This window comes from Pelodiscus sinensis, chromosome 1, assembly GCF_052426305.1.
Source record: "Pelodiscus sinensis isolate ZL-2025 chromosome 1, ASM5242630v1, whole genome shotgun sequence".
Taxonomy (NCBI): domain Eukaryota; kingdom Metazoa; phylum Chordata; order Testudines; family Trionychidae; genus Pelodiscus; species Pelodiscus sinensis.
Window position 1 is genome coordinate 340840069 of NC_143052.1, and position 22669 is coordinate 340862737.

The 22669-nt window shown below is 50.7% G+C and overlaps 1 protein-coding gene across 2 annotated transcripts in view; it reads right to left on the reverse strand.

The window, feature by feature from the left end:
• The window catches only part of CAPN5 (calpain 5), a 117261-nt gene that overhangs the window by 67631 nt on the left and 26961 nt on the right, over positions 1 to 22669 (reverse strand). For both annotated transcript variants that reach the window (XR_016348572.1, XM_006139577.5), the window contains exon 2: positions 8923 to 9099. Coding sequence is in view for 1 of the 2 variants with exons in the window: in XM_006139577.5 (XP_006139639.2) it covers positions 8923 to 9084 (162 nt within the window). In the remaining variant the exon portion in view is untranslated. The remainder of the gene's footprint in view (positions 1 to 8922; positions 9100 to 22669) is intronic.

The following is a 22669-nucleotide window of genomic DNA, read 5'->3' on the forward strand; positions in this document are numbered from 1 at the left end:
CAGCCAAACTTTGCCCAACTGCAAGCAACAAAAGCTTGCCCAAAGTCAGAGAGCTGAGTGTAATAAGCATGAAATGGAGCAGACTGCAGCCATCTCTGTCCTTCAATGCAATGCTGCAGCCTCTGATTAGGACTGTGGCGTGCAGTAACAGGCACTAGGGTTTTTCCCCTACACTGCCTAGTAGACCAAAGAAAATATTTTCAGAGGAATCAGAAAAAAAGCCTCCCCTCTCCAATCTCTTTCAGATAAGGACCCTCTCCTTTCTCCACAACCAGCGGGTACTATATGAACAACCAGGGCCAAGTTTTCGGTGCTGACCTCTGTTTTTATGGGTACAATTACAAGCCAAGTATCAGAGGGGTAGCCGCGTTAGTCTGAATCTGCAAAAGCGGCAAGGAGTCCTGTGGCACCTTATAGACTAACTGCAGTGTAGGAGCATAAGCTTTCATGCATCTGACGAAGTGGATCTTTGCCCACGAAAGCTTATGCTCCTACCCTGCAGTTACCGGTAGTCTATAAGGTGCCACAGGGCTCCTTGCCGCAATTATAAGCCAGTAAATATTAATCACAAGGCAGCTAGTAACTCAGTAACAGGCATTCTGATGAAAAGCAGGCTAGGCTACTGATAAGGAGCATGAGAGATGATATTATTTGGTCTCAAACTCTTCCATTCTCATAACCTGAGAAAAAGATCGGAACCCCCTGTCCCAAAGAAAGGGAGGATGCAACAAGCTTGTGACAGCTTCACAGTAGGGTGATCAGGACTGATTCACTTTGCTTTATACTCCTGATGACTCTTCTTGCATGTTTAGCCTGTCTGCTCTTTGGTGCAGGGTTCTTCTTTTATTATTATATCAATATACATTACTAGAGCAAAGGGACCTAATCGCCTCCCCTTGCCCTCCGAGGCCCTTTGGTGCTATCATAATAGAAATTAACACTAATGACTAATAACTAATTAAGCATGGACATGCTGTACATAATACCTATGTACAGAACACCACAATAGAAATATTAACTAAATGCTGCCACAATAGAAATACTCTCTATATAAGCATTATGTATAATACACACAAATATATTATAATTGAAGTAAATAACTGCAGGTTAACGAACACTAATCATAATGGAGTCCTGTAACGAGCGGCCTCTGCATGGATTGGCAGGTGCTCCGTTGTGCCTGCAGGAATGAGGGCGGGAGGAAAAGCTCTGGAAAGGTCACTTTCTGTAGCCTAGCCCTGTTTGAGTCATTCTGGTGCAGGTTTAACAGGGTTTCCCACATACCATGCAACAGCCCCAGGGCCCACACTGTTCTAGGAAAGCAAATAAACAGCTGCCTACTGTGTGGACAAGAGAAATGACAAAGGCACAGGGAATGCCCTGCGGTGAAGAATGGGGAAAGGGGAGCTCTTGGGAGACGTTGCCTCCCACATGGCTCCTTTGTAGCCGAACTGGTCTGGTGCCGCCCTCAGACGGAGAGGCCCGAATGGAGCAGATATGTCCTGCGTGGTGCCAATGCTCCCCTCTGTGCAAGTCCCCTGAGCAGCAGCGAGCAGTGAGCAGGAAGAGCAAGGCTCGGCAGCCACTCTACAGCCAGAGAAGGATTACCACCTCCCCCACCCAACCTAGCGTTCACCCCAGCACATCACGCCAGGCGCTGGGAACCAGTTTGGCCCCTCACTGCGGGAGACAAGCTAAGGAACTGGGAAGTCCTTCGCTCTCTTCCTCGCCCCGGGTCATGGTAGCTGGATGTCAGCAGGAGCTGCAATGCAGCATGCGGATACAGCCCTACTCGTCCGGCAGGTGACACCTTGAAAGCCCAGCGACACTCACGGAGCCACGGACAGGCCACACCTGCACAGCGCTGCTGGAGGGGCTGTCTTAGGCTGTGTCTAGACTACATGCCTCTGTCGGCAGGGGCATGTAGATTAGACACATAGGCAAAAGCAAATGAAGCCGCGATTTAAATGATCGTGGCTTCATTTACATTTACATGGCTGCCGCGCTGAGCCGACAAACAGCTGATCAGCTGTTTGTCGGCTCGCGCGCTAGTCTGGACGTTCCCCCTGTTGACATCAAAGCCCTTTGTCGGCAACCCCATTATTCCTCGTGGAATGAGGTTTACCGGGTCTGCCGACAAAGGGCTTTGATGTCGACGGGGGACGTCCAGACTAGCGCGCGAGCCGACAAACAGCTGATCAGCTGTTTGTCGGCTCAGCGCGGCAGCCATGTAAATGTAAATGAAGCCGCGATCATTTAAATCGCGGCTTCATTTGCCTTTGCTGAACAAACAAATCTACATGCCTCTGCCGACAGAGGCATGTAGTTTAGACGTACCCTTACAGCTGAGACTTAGCACTGAGCAGCTAACGCCTTGCAGTGCTAATGCCAGCCCCCACACTTTGGCCAATTACTCTCTGCCTACGTCCAACTGCCCCCAGTATTTCAAAGGGATACCACGTTCCTCCTTCACTTCTGTCTTGGGGCCCAAGCCTGTCAAAATCTCTGACTCAACAGTTGCAATGCCACCTGGTTTCACCCTACAGGCAGCTGTGTTTTAGCCCTGGATGGGGGATGGATGAAACACACAAAAATGATCTCTCAGTCGAGCACTCAGACGGTAGGAAGAACCAGGTTGCACGGGCAGCCACAATCCAGCCCCCTTGTGCGTAGGCGCTATGACCTGATCTTTAACTGCACGATCACATACTAGTTTTTCACCAGGACCCCTCCCTCATTCTGCGCACAGAACTCTGGGCCCTTGGGATTTCCAAAGGACTGCGGTTCGTGGGCTGAACACAGGTTTATAGGTCAGTGGGATGAATGGCACCATCTCTAATTAGGGAAGAGCCAAAAAAGGGGCAACCACACCAGCTGCCAGTGTCGTGAGACAATCCCCAGGTGAGGTGCCAGTCAGGGGAGAACAGTCACACAGAACCTCGCTGCAAGAGCAGGAGGCTGTCAGGGAAGAGCCATGCACCACCAATTACCGGAGCTGACGTTTGGAATTGCTTCTCTCCAATCTGCGGTACAGGGAGCAGCCCCCTAATGGAACCACAACGCATCACCCAGTTGGGCCTGGCATGGTGCCTCAGGGGGCAAGCCCCTCCCTGCCAGTGAGCTGTGTTGTCAGAGCTCAGCTGGGCCCAAAGACGCCTTCTATCCTTCTCAGGGAACAGTGGCAGCCTGACCCAGGAGACATTGTTTGTGGTGAACCTTCCAGGGCTGCTCCTGTAACCCACAGGATCACCAGAGCAAGCCGATCAGTGTCTGCTCTGCCCTTGCGCCCGGACTGAGACAAGGGTGAGGGCATATGACCCTTTGAGTACCCCAGTGCCCAGTCCCTGGTATATCCCCATGCATCCCAGCTGGCCTGCCCAGCTCAGAGCGCCTCACACACCGATGTCGTGGCATCTCTCCAAAGGGGGGCACGTAACACACCACTGGAAAACTAACTCACTGATCACTGATCCACGTGCGCTGTAGGTACAGTTCACCTACACAGGCAGGCTGGAAACGTGCCTTCAGCTAGGCCCGTCAGGGGAAGTTGATACATGGGCACTTCCAGGTACAGGCGCTGGGTCTAGGAATGCTGCCAAGCCCCCGGCTTGAAGCGCTTTCCATCATACACAGGGTGGACAGTTTGGCTCGGTAGCTCTCAGCACCCCTCCCCGTACAATTGTCCCCGTGCCCCTGCACGCAGAAAAGGGGGCTGCTGACTCCTCCAGCCAGGCGTGGCCCAGGACAGCAGGCTACTCCTTTGTGTCAGAGTCGGCAGGAAGATCATTGGCAGTGCAAAAATCGCCAGTGGGGGAGAAGTCGCCCTGCCGGCTGCTCCATGCAGCGCAGTGTCCACAGCAACGATGGGCAGCCGAGGCCGGTGAGTGGCTCTCCTTCATCTCAGTGGCCCACCAGAGCGTCCTAACAGAGCGAGTGTCCCGGGAGAGGGGAGCTGTGCTAAGTGCGGCGGGGCACACCGATCGAACCGTAGCAGCGCGTGGACTGGATGCCAAGGGAGCGCCTGGCTTCACAGGCAATGCTGGGTGCAATCAGCACATACCTCCCTGCGCCTGCCCTGAGTCAGGGAATTCAGTGCCTCCCTCACACAAAGGCTTTTAAGCCGGTTCCCCTCAGTACCAGCTCCTGCTCCTGCTGATACAGGGGCAGCAAGGGGGGGGGGGGGGGACAAGTAGTCGAGTAGTGACTTGACTGGTCACTTTCATCCCTAATCACTTCTCCTTGGTATCAGGGATGTAAGTGACTAGTCGACTACCCGATAATCAAATGCTGATTGGATAGTTAAGTAGCAACAGGACAACCCACCCGCTTCCCCTGCGTGCTGCCTCTATCAGAGAAAGGCAGCAAGGGAGGGGAGCGTGAGCCGGTGCTGGGGGGAGCCAGCTTACAAGCCGGCTCCCCCCAGCACCGTCTCCGTGGGACAGGGGAGGCAGAGGGAAGCAAGGAAATGGCTTGAGTGGGATTGAAAATGTCCTGCTTGTATGAAGGCTGCTCCCCTCCCATGGTAACGTACTGCGGCTCCTGCCCATTTCACAGGGAGAGGCACAGCGAGGAACCTTCAGTCCCCTCCGGCTCCGGTTCCCACTGCCTCTCTCCCTTTGAAATGTACAAGAGCAGTGGGATAGCGAGTGTTCCCTGGAGCACATTATGCATTCGTTTAGGTTTAGAGTAATGAAGACGCCTGTCCCAGGCTACAAGAACCTGATCATTAATTATACAATAAACTCATTCAATTAAGCCTCAGCAGTATTAAAATCATCATCTCCACAGGAACTCAGCCAGCTACTTGCTTGGCCCTCTCCCACCAGCCATGTTTTTATATATTGCCCACCATGGTACAGTCTCAAACCGTAATGGGCAGGATATAATTCTAGACATAGAAAGGACCTTTTAGGCCAACCAGTCTATTCCCTGGGGACAGCCCCGGTTTGTCCCCTCTTGCACATATTCCTAGTGCTTGGTACAGATGGACACCCAGCCGAGGTTGGGAGCGGTGGGGCTTCTGCCAGTTCCCAGAGGAAAGATACCCCAATTCACCCTTAACTTTACATGGGAGCTTCCCATACAGTAGAGATCCCCAACGATGAGGGGCGTCACACTATGTCAAGAAACATGCAGGGGGTAGGGTTGGGGCCTGGGCCAGTCCCCATGGGGGCAAGGAGGGAACGCCACCCAGCTCTGTTGCCGGTCCCAGCCCTGCCTGCCAGTCCCACCCCCAGCTGTGGTCCCAGCCTTAACCCTCTTACCCCTGCCCGCTGCCCCCCACTGGAGCGAAACCCCCGCAGGCAGGGATGGTGGGGGTGCAAGGTGAAATGTTGGAGGATCACTGCCACAGAGCGACTGTGCTGGTGCAGCCCGTCTGTTTTCAGCAAGGGAGCACAACTGCTACAGCCGCTTCAGTGGTGGCCTGGTACAACGCTGCTGCTGCCGCACACGGTGCACCACGAACCAATCTGCGCTCACCCGCCCTTTACCCAAAGCCTTTGCATTCCCTCCCCCGCGCCCGCTGGGACAAAGGCTTCACTGTGGCTCTCAAGAGACAGACTGGCTTTCTAGACTCCAGCAGAGAGAGACCATGGCAGCTCAGAGCAGCTCGGTCATAGCAAACCCCTGCCATGTGGCCTCCCTGCACGGCATCCAGCTAGCGCAGAGCTGGCAGTAGCGCCCAGCTGACAGGAGGTTGCTCGGGGAGGCTGGAAGGGGCGTGACGTGCTGAGGGAGATGGGGAGCCCAGCAATAGCTCAGCAGGCTGGCAATGAGTAAGGCTAAGATCTTGTCATGGTTATTGTTAGTAAAAGTCACGGACGGGTCATGGGCAACACACGAAAATTCACAGAAGCCAGGACCCTTCTGTGACTTTTGCGCAAATAATATCTCTCCTAACATCCTGCTGCTGCTCCTCCTCCACCCCCAAGAAACGCTGCAGGGGGACCGTCGAGAGGCTGTTACCAATCCCTGGGGACCATGCGGGGTGCCAGCTCCAGTCCACTCCAGGGGCTGAAGCAGAAAGTGTCAGGGAGGTCTCTGGGAATCAGGGGATTCGGTGCCTCCCTCACACAAAGGCAGCCTTAGGAATGAACAGCCCCTGTCACCCCGCTGAGGCGGCCCTGTAACCTCCCCAGCCTCAAGTCCCAGCTCCCCCACCCCGAGGCAGAGCTATGTGGGAGCCTGGCGCTAGAGCTCAGCTCCCCTCAGGCACTGCTCCCATCCTCCTGGCCTGGCTGAAAGGGTGGGAAGAGACTTTGGGCCTCCTCTTGGTGCTCCCTGCCCCATGGCTCTGGAGAAGGGACTCTAAGTCCCAAGGGCTCCCCCATGCCCATCAATCTCTGAGGGGCAGGGTGGTGCTAGGGCCACAGATCACTCAGGACATGGACTCACAACTCATTGCCCCCATAGACAGCAAAGGGGCTAACTGCAGGGCTTTCTCCCAGACTCACCCCCAATATCCCCAGTGCCCAGCCTGCTAGTGCCTGGACTGCCAGGGGTTAAACACCAACGGAAGCTGAAGGGAACAACTCAGTCAGGCACAGCACTGGGAACACAGCGAGCACCCCGGGGAGGAATGCCAGGTGCATTCAACTGCTGGCAGCAGATCACAGTGCCCTCCATGACCTCCCTCCCAGCCACCGAGAACACTGCCCCGTGTAATCCCTTATGCCAAGGAGACATGGACAGACAGGCCCAGGACCACAGCCCTGTCCTGGACACCTGGGATCAAGGATGAACCATGCTGCTGGCCTCTCTGCACATCTGCAGTGCTCCCCTCATGTGCCAGCACCCCCACTCCCGTCCCTATGTACTGCCAACCCAGCCAGCTCTGTGGTCCATAGACACCTCCGGGGCTACAGTTGCACACAGAGCAGAAAGGAAAAACAGTTCCTGAAGGGGACCAGCAGATCACAATGTCCAGTGCTACAGAAAACGCTGGGATTCCTTTGGGACAGAGACTGCTGCAGCAGACCAGCTATTAAAATAACGGGGTTAGGACAGTGTGAGACTCAACCAAAAGCAAATAAATAAAACCACTCACTAGGCTCTTAACAGCCCTTTGGAAACAGCAGTCGGCCCCTGAGATTAACATCATTATCTAGGCCTCTGTCAGGGGTGGAGAACCCTTTTTGGGTCAGAGGCCGCTGACCCACAGAAAAATCTGTCAGGGGCAGCACACAAGTAAGAAGCAAAAAACCAACAAACTCTCACAGATGTGGCCCCCTACGGAGGAGAAAGACACTCCCAACATTCTCCCAAGAGTCCTGCACTTGGGACGGAAGAATCCCAAGCACTGTTACAGGCTGGGGACCGACTGGCTAAGTAGCAGTTCAGCAGAAAAGGATGTGGGGGTTACAGTGGATGAAAAGCTGGAGATGAGTCAACAGTGTGCCCTTGTAGCCAAGAAGGCTAATGGCATATTAGGGTGCATTAGGAGGAACATTGCCAGAAAATCTAGAGAAGTTATTATTCCCCTTTATTCAGCACTGGTGAGGCCACATCTGGAGTATTAAGTCCAGTTCTGGATCCCCTCTCTCCCGACTATAGGAAAAATGTGAACGCACTGGAGAGGGTCCAGCGGAGGACAACCAAATGATTAGGGGGCTGGAGCACATGACATATTAGGAGAGGCTGAGGGATTTGGCCTTATTTAGTCTGCAGAAGAGAAGGGTGAGGGGGGATTTGATAGCAGCCTTCAACTACCTGAAGGGGGGTTCCTAAGAGGATGGAGAGAGGCTGTTCACAGTAGTGATGGATGGCAGAACAAGGAGCAATGGTCTCAGGTTACAGTGGGGGAGGTCTAGGTTGGATGGTAGGAAAAACTATTTCACTAGGAGGGTGGTGAAGCACTGGGATGGGTTCCCTAGGGAGGTGGTGGAATCTCCATCCCTAGAGGTTTTTAAGTCCCATCTTGACAAAGCCCTGGCTGGGATGATTTAGTTGGGATTGGTCCTGCCTTGGACAGGGGGTGGTATTTGATGACCTCCCGAGATCTCTTCCAGCTCTTGGATTCTATGATTCTCACACACCAACGCTGAGGGGTCCGAGGCTACTAGAGTTGTGTGCTCCAGCTCCATGGGGAGACAGCAGGAAGGGGGGATGACTGGAGCGCCAGTGTGGAGTCCCAATGCTGGGGGGAGCCCTGAGCCACGGGGCCGGATCCAGGCAAGCCGGCAGCCGCATCTAGCCACCACGCCTTAGGTTCCCTACCTCTGGCTTGGATCTATTATTATAGCCCCTTTTTAAACACAGATGAGTTACAGTTACAAGTCACTGTTGAGGGACAAGGCCATGGGCTGAGTTAGTGACAGAAGAAGAACAAGCACCCTGAGCATCTGCAACTCCAATTGGCTTCAAAAGGGATTTCCAGTGACGACGATGCCAAAACTGGCACTGACTTCAGTGGGAGCAGGCCCAGTCCTGATAGGAGCAGGACTTGGCCTGCAAATCTCAGGAGTCCTGATTTCCAGCCCCTGTTCCAACCACTCAACACCGTCTCGCTGCCTTTCAAATCGCCCCCTGGCTTAGCGTGCGCACAAGTAATGTGCAAGGAACAGGAGCTCCTGCAGAGGGCCAAAGGAAGGATAATCCAGTGGTTAGCAGGCCTGAGAGTCAGCAGACCCATGTTCAGTTTGCTGCTCTGCTACAGACTTTTTCTGCGACCTTGGGCAAGTCTCTCTGTGCCTCAGTTCCCCGTCTACGCCGTGGAGATAACAGCACTGCCCTGTTTCCCAGAACTGGTTGGAGGATCACTCCATTAGAGAGGGTGAGGAGCTCGCATACTATGGTAAGGGGGTCTAAGCACCGACAGTAGCTAGCATGTGGTGTGGGGGGAGCAGAGTGACTTGCTTTATAAAGCCTGGCTCCAGGAGAGCAGCACAAGGTTCACAGGGAGGACAGCCAAGCCCCACTTACATTCGGGCGTTTCCACTGGATGCCTTGAATCCGTGACTTGTAGAAGAGGGAGTCGTCGGTGGCGGGGAAGAGCGGGTCCTCGAAGAGCACCTTCTGCCGCTGGCAGTCTTTCTTCAGGGCCGAGAAGTGCTGATTCTCGTAGAGCTTCACCGAGGAGAACATCCTTCACCCCAACCACTAGAAGACAAAGCAAGATGGGGTGGGGTGAGTGACCAGGCTTGCCCTTCCCGAAATGTAGCTCCCAGCTAAAACATTCAGATACATGCTGGAAAAGGACCCAGCTGAATGACAGGAGACAGATGTTAAACAACTAGGTTAATGGTCATCTAAGAGCACGACAGGTGGGTCCCACTGGCCCACCTCAGGTGCCCAGATACCAAGGTGACAGGCACAGTACAAAAACCCAACGAGCACTATGCCTGCAGGCTCCAGTGTCCCAGGGAAAAAGTCCACGTAGGAAGGGGGCAGCCCTTCAAGCAAACCACAGGAAAAGCAGCGCCATGACTGGTTCCAATAAAGAAGGAGGTGAGTAGCAGATCTGACCATGTCTTTGATGAGTAGAGGGGTTGCGTTGAGGAAGGACAGTGACCCCACACTTTCCATTTCTGCCCTAGTGGGAGAGAAGCAGACACACCTGCCCAACCTCCCACAACCAGTGAGCAAACATAGGCCTCTAAGCCAGGAGATAAGGAATAAGAACATAAGAACGGCCGTACTGGATCAGATCAAAGGTCCATCTAGCCCAGTAGCCTGTCTGCCGACAGTGGCCAGCACCAGGTACCCCAAGGTACAATGTTTGTACCCAGCACAAAAGGCCAGTTCCCCAACTTTGCTCAGCTCTTCCTCCTTCCGCCAGGCATGCAGGACCTCTGGCCCGGATCGTAGGGCCAGGCAGGGCAGGGGCATTCCATTGGCACTCTTCAAAGCCCCGACTCCCCTGGCCATCTTAGTACAACCGAGTAACAAGCTATGCCTGAGCTGTTCTAGCCGCCAGCTCCACCTCTACATCCCTTCAAGGTCAGCAGCAGCACAGGAGAGAGGTCACATGATCGCAAGGGGGAGGTGCACGCGGCCCCACAGGTCTGTGACACAGCCCACATCTTCTCCCCCGGACGAGAGGTTAGCGAGCAAAATCACATTCTGTCCTGAGACGATACTCAATCTCCACCCCCGCATCCAAATTTAGACACACGCTCTCCGGGACTTCAGCAGCGGCGCCAAGTTTTAATAGAGATTCTCAGATGCCCTGGTCTCTTTTAATTAAAAAAGGCCTCCTGGCACAGGGCCATCTCTTTCTAGATTAATTACGCGCTCTCAAAAAGCAGCTGGCTTCCTGGGCACAGACATGGCTTTACTAACCCAGAAGGGGCGAGGAAATCATGTCCCACGTACACCCGAGAAATATAGCAGCACCCAAATCTGTTCCTGATAGTTCTCCACCTGTCTGGTTGCTCCTAGGTACAGAGTACCTGCTCCTTTGATTGGCGTTCTAGGCTCCTGCATCCATTCCTGCCTCCCATAGGGTAAGAGTGTCCTTACACGAGGCCTTCTATACCTCTTGAGCCACAAGGTAGAATACGCAGGAGATGGGCAGCAAGTGAACGAAGGTGTTACTCTGGTAAATAGACATCATTGTCCAAAGACGATCAATGACTATAAACTTAGAACAAGAACCTGCATAAGGATTGGTGATAAGTATCTCCTTGTCCAGGGGATTAGGGGAGACACACATCTGGACAGCTATTTGGAAGCAATTTAGTTGAATGGTTAGGATTAGTATGGAGGAAAAAAGTTGGCTTGCTAACTAGACCCCGTCCTAGCAGGGATCATTATTTAGGATGACTGCTAAGCAAACCTGCCCTGTCTCACACAGGAGAGGTGAAAACAATTTAGGAGATTTCTGCTGAGAGCAAACCAAAGATTTTAATTTGCCTTATAGATCAGTCTGATTAGCAGCAAAAACGCTCATTACTCAGTGCCTGAATGAACCCAAAATAACATCCGTCCTGATTACACTGGATGACACTACACAGGTTCTGCCGCCGTTACGGCTCATTTACCGAAACATTCATTTTCTTCTGTTTCATCCCAGTCACTCTCAAGGGTCCTGAATCATCTCAAGTGACACGGACTCTCCTGGGAGCCAGGAGAAGCAAAAGGCTTTGTCGATGGGCAATTCTGGTTTTTACTGCAATGCGACCTGAGACGCCAAGAGAGCACTGAGATCATGCCTTGAAGTAGCAAGAGTGAGCGTGGAAGTTGGCTGCCAGTATCTTAATAGGTATCAGTGTCTCTACCGGGAGTCTGGGACATTCCAAAATGCAGCACGGCCTCTCCTCTGCTCAGAGCCAGCATTGATGATTGGTGTGGAGCCAGAAGCCTTGTCCCCACTGGAGAAGACCACCGCTGCTAGTGGCATGAACTAGGAATGAAAGCGACTACTCAAATAGTATACTACTCACTTCCCCCCTTGCTGCCTCTGTATCAGAGACAACAAGGGGCGGCGAGTAGCTGGAACTGGAGGGGTGGGGGGGGGGAGCTGGCTTTTCCAAGGTGCACAGAGGTGGATGGGGGAGAGGGAGGCAGAACTGCAGCGGTCCCAGAGACAGTGGAAACCGGGAGTGTTCAGTCCTGGCTCACACCGGCTCCAGGAGCCACCCATGCTGCAGCTCTGCATTTTAAATGCAGTAAGAGCTGCTCTTACTCAGAAGAACTGTGATCTATTCCCAGCTCTGCCACTGACCCACTACATAACCTTGGGCAAGTCGCTTTTATCCCCACGTCCCTCCTTCCTTTGTCTGCCTTGTCTATTTGGATGGAATTTCATCCTGATATTTAGGCACCTAATATGCACTAATTTCAAATTAATGGGTGTTTAGTGCCTACATATCTTGGTGAAACCTACCCTTGGATTCTAAGCTCTCCAAGGTAGGGCCTGTCTCTTACTATGGTCAGATGTACACTACATACTTACATGGGTATAACTATATCTCTCAAGTGCACAAAAAATGATTTCCATTCCCTTGGTGAGAAGCACAATTCTGAACATAGAACAGTTCCCTGTCCAGAAAAGTGGAGGGTGGCAAATGTATTTAGATTTGAAATGGGTTCTAGGTGTGATCTAAAGAACTGCATACCAGACAGCCTTGTATCTGTACCTGGCAAACTGGATGAAATGATCATTAAAACCAAAGTAAGGAAACACTTGGAAGACAGGAGGATCTGACCAGAGTGGTTTCAGCAATGGAGAGTAGTGTCTCACGCTAATCTCTCTGAATTCTTTCAACGTGCCAGTTATACAACGGATAAAGGAGAACTGGATGGCAACCGACTCATTTCCAAAATGCCCTTGATAAAATCTTGCACAAGAGGCTAGCTACGCAGTTATGGATAGGAGACAAAACACCGTCTTGGATCAAAAACTGGCTAGCAGACAGAGACACGCGTAGGATTAAATGGTCAGTTCCCATCATTACAAAATAGCAGGCCTGAAGCTTCCATACGAGGTCCTGAGCTGCTTAAATGTGTTTATTAAGGATCTGGAAATTGGGCTGAGCAGTGAGTAGCAAAATTTGCAGAGGACACAAAGTTATTTAGGTTTGTCAGGATCATAGCTGTGCAGGAGGAACTTCAGAGAGACCTTTCCAAGCTGTGAGAATGGGCAACAGCCAGGCAGATGAAATTGAATGCTGATAAATGCTAACGAGAAAGGAAAATCTGAAGCACTCATACAAAAGGACCCAAAGGAAATATCCTGTCTCACAGCATGTGCTTAAACTGAGGGACTTGTTGCAGCCTAGGACTAAAAGAGATTCAAAAACGGGATTGGATGTTACTGTGGACAGCGTGACTATCCAGAGTTACAATGAACGACAACCAAAATTTTGGAAGGGATATGAAACCTCCTGCTTCGGGCTTGAAGCCAATTAGGCAGAAAGCAGGAGCTGTGGCAGTGAGTCTCAGAGCCTGGATTTGAAGATTTGGGCCTGTGCTATGGCTCTAAAAATTTCTGTTAATGTTCAGGCTGAAGCTCAGAGCTTTGAATCCACCCCTCTTCCCAGGCCCAAATGTTTCCACGGCTACTGTAGCACAAGCCCAAAACTGCAGACCCAAACTCGGTGGCTCTGTCTTGCTGTGTAACCCACACACCTAGTGTGGTTACTGAGCAATGCAAGTGGTACCTAGACCACAGCAACAGTTAAGACCAAGAGACTTCTACAGCAGAGAGGGGGAAGAGAATCGGCCAGCTGGGAGCGGGACAGTTCAGGGCGCACACAGATCCTGAATAGAAATGTAAAAGCAGTGCCTTTTAAATACCCCACTGCTGAAAGTGAGGTTTAAAGGCACTACAATGTGTCAGAATGGAGAGAACCTGGTGCATTCACCATCTGGAATGAGAATATGGATAAAAAACTTCCAAAGATGGTGTCAGCGTTCTGAAAATAAATGAGCCCCTTTTCAATACACGATGTGGTGGTGCAGGATTTTATTGGATTACAGTCCATTTTTCCAATCCATATTCCCTTAACTTTTTTGTAAGAATGTTGTGGGTGGCCATATCAAAAGCTTTGCTAATGCTGGGCCTGGGGGCTTTGGGAGGACCAAAACCAACATATTTGCATATTTTCCATTTGCTTAATGAATATGCAAATATGCAAATTAATGTTACCAGTCCTCCGAAAGCTTGTGAATAGATTTACTGGTCCCCGTGTCACAAGGTTTGGGAACCCCTGCTCTACAGCACGGGCTGGGAGCCAGCTGGCTTTTAGCTCAGGGGGCAGAGGCTCCTATACTCCGCTTCAGAGGTCCCAGGTTCAAACCCGCCCAGTGGCGGTTATGGCTGCGCAGACATACCCTGGGTGACTGGAGGATGCGTCTCCACCACACAACGCAACCCTCCCACCAGCGAGTCTCAGGATCTGCAGAGGCAGGCTGGCACAGCTATCGAAGTGGGGGTAAAAAGAGCAGTATAGACGTTTGGGCTGGAGCCAGGGCTCTGAAATCCAGTGAGTCATGGAGGTCTTGGAGCCAAGTGCTTACATCCGTAGTGTAGACAAGTAGTCAACTACTCCGATAAGCCTAGGCACCGTCTCTGTGGCGGGGGGAAGGGGAGGCATGGGAGGCAGAGGAACAGTGGTCAGAGTCCTGGTACGCACCAGATTCCCTGATGCAGCTCTGCCTTTTAAATGTAGTAAGAGCAGGCGTGCACCAGGACTGCTCAGTCCCAGTGGTACGTAGAAAGCTGCTTGCTGTAAGACTGTGCTACTTGGGAAGAATTTAGGGGCACTGAGCATGCTCAGTAACTCTGCTGAAGCCATTCCCCTTCCCCCTGCCCATTCTATGTATAAGTTTTTGCTTACTTCATTTTAAAAGGGTTAAAAAAGGGAGAAAGTAATTGTACTAAACAAAGGAGGGGGATGAAAACTGACTGGGCAGGGGAGTGAAGCGGCTGGGTTACAATCGGTGCTAGAAGCAAACTCAGGGCTGGTGGAGGGAGGAACGCCAGGTAAACTCCGCAACACAGAGGGCAAAAGCCCAGCACAGGCAGAGCAGAAGGGGTAGAAACAGTCACCCCAGTGGGAATGAGGCACGAAAGGGTGGTTGTGGCAGGGGGGGCTTTTTTAATGTGCATAAACCCGCTTTTTTATAATTTATTCAAATCAGATGCACTGAGCATGCTCAGTAGGTCTGAAGCCCCTGCCCTTCTCCCTTTCCTTACTATGTAGAAGTTTTTGCTTACTACATTTTAAAAGGGTTAAAAATGGAAAAAGACAGGACATGAAGTCCCATAACATTTCACACATTTTGTGTTGTCTGCTGCCCATGAATCACTGGATTGCATGCACTCCCATCACTGTAGCCCATTTTAATTGTAGTTTTGCTCCTTTGCCAATGTTATTTCTATTATTTTAATTACTCTGGGCAATGCATGTAATTGTACTATTTGTTTTTGTTTTAATAGCTAATGCACAAAAACACTTAAGTCAATAGCAATTCTTTCTGGGATCCCCTCCTAGCACTTGCTACCTTTTATTTTTATTGTTATAGCACTATATTCTTGAAGGCATAACATCCATGCATGCAGACTAATGAAAAACCTTCCTATTGCCCCCTCAATCTCTGTTTGAACCAAAACCGACCAACTGAAAAACCTTCCCATAGCCCCCCTCTCAGTCTCTGCTTGAACCAAAGCCGATCAGAAGACAAACCTAAATCCCCTGGAAGGCTCCCCTAGCCTCATGCACATCACTCCATTCGAACACAGAATAGAGAACAGAGAGTCCAGCACAGGAACTGCACTGAATTCCGGGACTCAGAAATCAGGGAAGCACGGCCTGATGGGAACGACTGCAAAAATTCGGTTTGTTTAGTCTGGAGAAGAGAAGACTGAGCGGGGACAAGATAACCATTTTCAAGTACAAAGATTGTTACCAGAAGGAGGAAGAAAAGGGGGGGGGGAAGCAACTAGTTGAGTCACTAATCAACTAGTCGTGTCACTAATCAACTAGTCGTTTACATCCCTACCCATAGGGGAATTTGGGTACAAACAATCCATCGACTGTAGGGCCCCGAGACCTCAAGCAGGCAGAGATTATTTGGATTAGGGACATAAAATCCTATTTAATCTGTTAACCAGTTAAACATTATGTTTAATCAGTTAACTAATTGAGCAGGATCCTTTGGGTGGGGGTCGGCTCCTGCCCATGTGGACTGGCATGGCCCCTTGCCCATGGTTCAGAGGGGATGGCCTGTCCAGCCAGAGCAGCCCTCAGCATGCGGGGCTGCCAGCTCCTGGCCACTCACTCCATGGGGCTGCCAGATAACCGGTTACCGGTAAACATCATCTAGAAAGGGTTAACCGGTTACCCATTCACATTCCTAATTTGGATGGCAATGTCTAGTTATTATTATTGTTTGTATTGCCATAGCAGCTAGGAGGCCAAGTCGTGGACCAAGGGCCCGTTGTGCTAGGGACTGTACTGAACAAAGAGATGGGCCCTGCCCCACAGAGTTTGTAATCTAAGACAAGAGACAACAGATAGATACAGCCGGACGAGGAAGTACAAGGAAACACAGATAGTGCAGGCAGCTCGACAATGGTCTCTGCACACCTGCAGATTAAACCGGTGCCAAGTTTATTCCAGGCAAGACTGCAAAGGAAAGTTTTAAAGGAGGGCTCTGAAAGAGGATAACGAGGTCGCTTTGCAGAGAGCACGTCCCAAGCACAAGGGGCAACATGGGAGAAAGCACAAAGGGACTTGTTACATTTTCAAACAAGAGGCCAACGGAGGCTGGGATAAATGCAAGGTGGAAGTCGACATCTTGATAGTGACTGAGGGAGGAGGGGAAGGGATGTGTGATACTTTGCGTGACCTGCACAGCCTATTTTGATAGGCTAGAGAAGGGGGAGGCAGGGGAAAGAAGCAAAGAGAGGAGTGACAAAGCAACAGATAAAGAAACTGGATATCAACAGGGCAAGACTGCATTAGCCAAGGGCGGAAGGAAGGATACAGCAGCAATCTATATGGGGGACAAGCGCCTGGATGGACGTTTAAGCTGTGTAGATGGCTAGGAAAGGCCACAGCTGAGAGGTGTTATGTAGAAAGATTTACCCCAGCTTGGATCTGAGCTCTGGTGTCTATGTGCTCGCTTGACTATAAGTTTAGTGGTGCAGAAACCACTTGGTCTGTGTCTGTAGGAGGTCAGGCCAGAGAGACGGCAATTTTCTTGCCTTTAAAATCTAGGAATTCATGGGAATTGCCTCTCCCAGTAGGAACGTGAAAGGTTAACTGGTGGGGGCTGGAGCAGCTCCCCATCCGCTGCGGGCAAGGGGCTGCTGCAGCCTCACTGGGCCACTGTGGACAGGAGTGCTCCAGCCTGGCCACAAGCACCCCCTCTCCAATCAGTTTACACTGGGGATTTTACATCCTTGTCTCCCAGCATCCATGCTCTGGGCAGGAACTGATTGTGTCAGGCTGTGCTTTTTAAGGCAGAGGTTTGTGCTTCTTTTGTACACTAGAACTCTGATGGGTTACCGACAATCTCCACCGTGGTCCAGAGAGCTGTGCTAAGCCCCTACGCTACAATTCAGTAGGACACATTCTGCCTCTGACGCAGCATTGAACCCATCTGGTATTATGGGACTCTACTACTGGAGGTACCATCGTCCATATAGAATGTAACACCGAGATCCCAACAATTTGGAGTCACTAAGGGTACCGCTGCACAGCAACTACACACTTGAAGTTGAGCCACACCAGCTGACTCAGGCTCACAGGGCTTGAGGATCTGAAAGTCTACACAGAGATGAAACAGCCCAGCACCAGAGGCGGAGATGGCTGGCACAGGCCAGCTGCGGGTGTTTTCGCTAGGCAGACAGGCCCTAAATATCCAGTGGCAGAGTCTTGTAGAAGTTATTAGCCTACGGAACTAATTTAGGCCACTTCTGCCTATAAACATATGCTCCCCTTACATTTTCAGTTGATACAGTATCCTTCAATTCCTGTCCTATATGATGGCAAGGTGTTGCTGTATGCCAGGGCTACTTAACTTTGGAAGCCCTGTGGGCCACAAAGATACTCGCAACACATGCCAAGGGCCACAAGTGAAGTGCAGTTGCGTATATATGCAAATAGTGTCTTTCACACTGACGGGCATGAATACAAAGATAAGGCAAGACTACACCACACACAGGCTCCATTTAAGTCAGTTCTGCTGATATTAATAAAATACAAAATTTACCCAATTTCTACACAACAGCACTTTTAATGAGCAATGACAGTCCAGGAATTTAACCACTAAAACACATATCAACAGAAGACCATTATATTGACTAATTTTTTGTTTTGGCTCCCACCCGCGAGCCGCATGTTAAGCCCTGCGTAAACGCAAACTTATGGCAGGCCGCAAACAAATGAGTGGAAAGCTACATGCAGCCGGTGGGCCGCATGTTGAGTAGCCCTGCTGTATGCTGTTAAACAGCAGAGGCTTTCCACCTCATTTCAGCACTCAGTGTGAAGTAATTCCTGTTTGTAAAGCCTTTTGGGGTCTCCTGGGATGGCAGGCACAATGCAAGTACAACTTTTGTCACTAAAAATGAATGATTCGCTGCCGGAAATTGATTTGGTTTGCAAAGGAGACTCAAGTGATATGAGAATGTTACGATTCAAGAATATTTGTTAAAAATGTATAAAACCATTAAAGAAAAAGGCAGAGTTCTGATACTGCCTGTAGTTAAATCCATTACTGCTTCCAATTTATACCATGTTTCACTTTCCACCCAGGCTACACATTACATTTGGCACATTATAATGTTGTGTGCAGCCTAATCGCTCTTTTCCCCTTGCACAAACTTCAAAGGAGTATTAGAAACTGACACTTCCATGGCTGATGCAAAATAAATACAACTTGGGTGAAAAAAATCAAGACCATACATAACATTATAACAACAATGGAAATAGGCTGCACAGATAGGGATGTTAAATTTAGATTAACTAACTAATTGAATAGTCAATGGGATTTCTGTTGACTATTTGATTAGCCTATAAGGGTGTGTCTACCTTTGAACTGTAAAAAGAGCTCTGCCGCGCTCCCTGCCAGGCTCTTGCTACAGTGCAAAAGCAGAAGCCCCACAGGGGCTACGTCTACACTGGCCCCTTTTCCGGAAGGGGCATGTAAATTTCACGAGTCGTCGTAGGGAAATCCGCGGGGGATTTAAATATCCCCCGCGGCATTTAAATAAAAATGTCCGCCGCTTTTTTCCGGCTTTTAAAAAAGCCGGAAAAGAGCGTCTAGACTGGCCCCGATCCTCCGGAAAAAGTGCCCTTTTCCGGAGGCTCTTATTCTTACTTTGAATAAGAATAAGAGCCTCCGGAAAAGGGCACTTTTTCCGGAGGATCGGGGCCAGTCTAGACGCTCTTTTCCGGCTTTTTTAAAAGCCGGAAAAAAGCGGCGGACATTTTTATTTAAATGCCGCGGGGGATATTTAAAACCCCCGCGGATTTCCCTACGACGACTCGTGAAATTTACATGCCCCTTCCGGAAAAGGGGCCAGTGTAGACGTAGCCAGGAAGTGTGGGGCTTCCTTTTGAAATTTACAAGAACCCCATTAGGGCTCTCGTGCGTTTCAAAGGCTGAGGCATCACAGGGAACATGGGGCTGGCAGAAGTGTCTTCCCTGGTCCCACGCTCCCTGCAGCGCCTCAGCCTTTGAAACGTTCAAGAGCCCTGGCGGGGGGCAGAATTGCAGCCAAAGCTGCACAAGTGGAGACCGCTTCAGTCTCTACTCGTGCCATTTCCTGCTGTGCCTCTACCTCCCCTGCCCCCTATGGAGATGGTGCTGGGGGGAACTAGCTTTTAAGCTGGATCCCCCCAGTACTGGCTCCTGACGCCCCCTTGCCGCCTCTCTCTGAGGCTATGTTTAGACTGCAGGCTTCTTTCAGAAGAAGCTTTTCCAGAAGAGATCTTCCGAAAAAACTTCTTCCAAAAGAAAGTATATACACAGCAAAAGTGCATTGAAAAAGCAATCTGCTTTTTCCAAAACTAGTGTCCACACTGAATGGATGCTCTCTCACATTTAAGTTGTGATTACTATGGGTGGAGTGGCCACCAGAGCATCCATGCTTTTTCCTCTTTCCTCTTCTTGCGAAAGAACTCCCTCTTCCCTGTCCACACGTGCCTTTTAGTGAAAGACCTCTTTTGGAAAAAACTTCTTCCTCATAGAAAGAGGTTTACCAATGTTGGGAAAACCCCTCTCAGTTCTTTTGATTTTCTTTTGAAAGAATGCGATTGCAGTGTGGATGTAAGTGAAGTTTTTCAGAATAACGGCCATTTTTCCGAAAAAATTCTGCAGTGTAGACATACCCTGACAGAGGCAGCAGTGGGGGGGGGGGGGGGGGGGGGGAAGGAGGTGGGAAGTGACTAGTTGAGGGAATAGTCAATTACAAACCTAGGTTAGACAGGGACACACACACAAGTATTTATCTAATTTTAAAAGCTTTATTATTATAGGCTGATGTCTAAACCCAAACAGTTTGCTTTTTGTTCCAAGATGTCTTCCAAAACAAGCATTTCACCTTCTGCATAGACACAGAGCCATAATTTTTTTTCCTCCACTCATGTGACATGCACAAGTTTGGCTTCTGCTTGTCAGCTAGTCAACTAGTCTCTTTCATCCCTATGCACAGACAGCGTGTTAGTGAACGGAGAGCACGGATCCAGATCTCAGGCACAGCAATTAAGAGTAAGGAGAGATTTTCTTGGAGGAAGTCAATCATATGATTCAGGAATATTATGGACTTCCCTTTATCCCAGCCAGCGATTTCTGGGCATTGGAGCCAGCCAGCATTGCCAGCTAGTAGTGATTACGCGCATAGGAGTGGTGAAACCGGCAACTATTTAAAATGCTCCTAGAGGCAAGGTCCAATTGCAAACTAGAAGCCAATTCTCTTCTCACTGCAGAAATCCCAACTCTCCAGAGCCAGGGCTCCTGCACCACAATATCTGAGCTTCATGGCATCACTCCGCATGCAAGGTGGCGTGACAGCACTCACCACTTGGGGCAGCTTCTAGGCCACCCCAGAGTCTAGTAGCATGATACTATAGGACATTTCTAATTGTTCTTTAGCCTTCCAACCATAGGGGGGAAATCTTGGCTCGACTGAAATCTGAGGGAGATTTTCTAGCTTTGTTACACTGCTAGCAACACCCGAGCTCTTTCAAATGGCTCCGTCACTTCTCAAGCAGAATGGGCAATGTTTGCTGTCTGCAAAGAAGCGGATGCTCTGCATTGAGCAAAGCCCTTGTAGCCAGATTTCCTCCTTCTAAACAAATACATGCAACAGAACTGGGGGAATACCGCACGCACAGCCAGACAAAACGGCTTTGCATGCCTCTCTCCTGTTTGTTTTACCCCACCAAAGACACGATCAAACAAGCAGCGAGTCAGCCAACTTGTTTTTCCACCTGTTCATGGAAGACGCAGAACAGCTTGGGTGTGACTACCTCCCCCGAACCATAGAACAAACAGCTTCACCCAGTTTCTACACAGAACATAGACTGACAGAAATCTAGGCTGGAAGGTGGAGTCCATCTCCCATGCCCCACCGTGCAATACGTTTACATGCACCTCCCAATTAAACCATCCCTGACAGGGGTTTGTCCAACCTATTCTTAAAAACCTTCCCTGGAAGCCTATGTGATGTTGACAAACCAGGTGCCAGCTCATGCTAAGGTCCCCATACTTCAGCTGAACACAAGCAAGCATGTAGCTGGACACTGGCCGGCTCACCTGTCTGTCAGGATTGTGAAAATGGGGATTCGCATTCTAAGACTGTGTTGAGTATTTACTGAATGTTTGTCACTGATCACATCTCTACCTACCCCAGATTGTTGGAGCACATTGGAGCGTTTGGATTGCAACCCACTCTATGCAAATCACCAGACAGGAGAGAGACACATTAACAAGTGTGGAGGTGTCTCACAATGTCCCACCTGACAGAAGGCCCAGCAACACCAGACAGTCTATCCCCCATGAAAACGCCTAAGAACAAAGAACTTGCTCTCTATGCTGCTACTCTGAATGGCATATAAAGGACATACAGAGCTTGCTAATTTTATAAGCTTCAATTACCCTTTGAAATTTAGGATTGCAATTGATTTGTGGGTTTTTATGTTTACCGGCTTCAATCTTGTGAATACCTTTCTCATTTTTTTTCTATATAATAAATGTGTAGATAGCCAATCCTATAACAAACTACAGTAAAACTCCGATGGTCCAGCATCTGATGGTCCGGCACTCCTGATGGTCTGGCACCATCAGGAACTCGGAAGTGCTCCAGGCAGCCGGACCATTGGAGCTGCTCTGCCCCCAGCTTTCCCAATTCAGCCGCTGCTAAAACTGACCAGCGGCTGAATCGGGGAAGCCGGGGGCAGAGCAGCTCGAGTGCTGCCGGGTAGGTCCCGTAGCGCTGCCCCTCGGGGATGCAGGACCCAACCCAGCAGCACCCCCGCTGTCCCCGATTCAGCCGCTGCTGAAACTGACCAGCGGCTGACTCCAGGAAGCCTGAGGCAGAGCTGCTCTGCCCCCGGCTTCCTGGAATCACCCGCTGGTCAGTTTCAGCAGCAGCTGAATCGGGACACCTGGGACAGAGCAACTGGGGTGCTGCCGGGTTGGTCCAGTAGTGCCACACCTCGGCGCTGTGGGACGAACCCGGCAGCCCCCCAGCTGCTCTGCTCGAGGCGTCCTAATTCAGCCGCTGCTGAAACTGACCAGCGGCTTACTCCAGGAAGCCCGGGGCAGAGCAGCTGGGGGGCTGCCGGGTTGGTCCCACAGCGCCAAGGGTCAGTGCTACCGGACCAACCCGGCAGCACTCCAGCTGCTCTGCCCCAGGCATTCCCGATTCAGCCACTGCTGGTCAGTTTCAGCAGCGGCTGAATCAGGGACGCCTGGGGCAGAGCCGGACTATCAGAAGGGGGGGCTATGAGGGGTCTGGGGTAGCATCCCCACCACCCCACCCCAGACCCCTCATAACCCCCCCTTCCAATAGTCCAGCATATTTGATAATCCGGCACCCCCTGGGTCCTAAAGGTGCTGGATTATCGGAAGTTTACTGTATTTGGTGTGAGATCTAAAACGCAGTTGACCTGGGATAAGGGATGGGTCCATTAGGACTGAGAGTAGGCTAAGTGTAGCTGTGATTGGCGGTGGAAGGGACCATCCATCACAAAGGTAGGCCTACCTGAGCAGC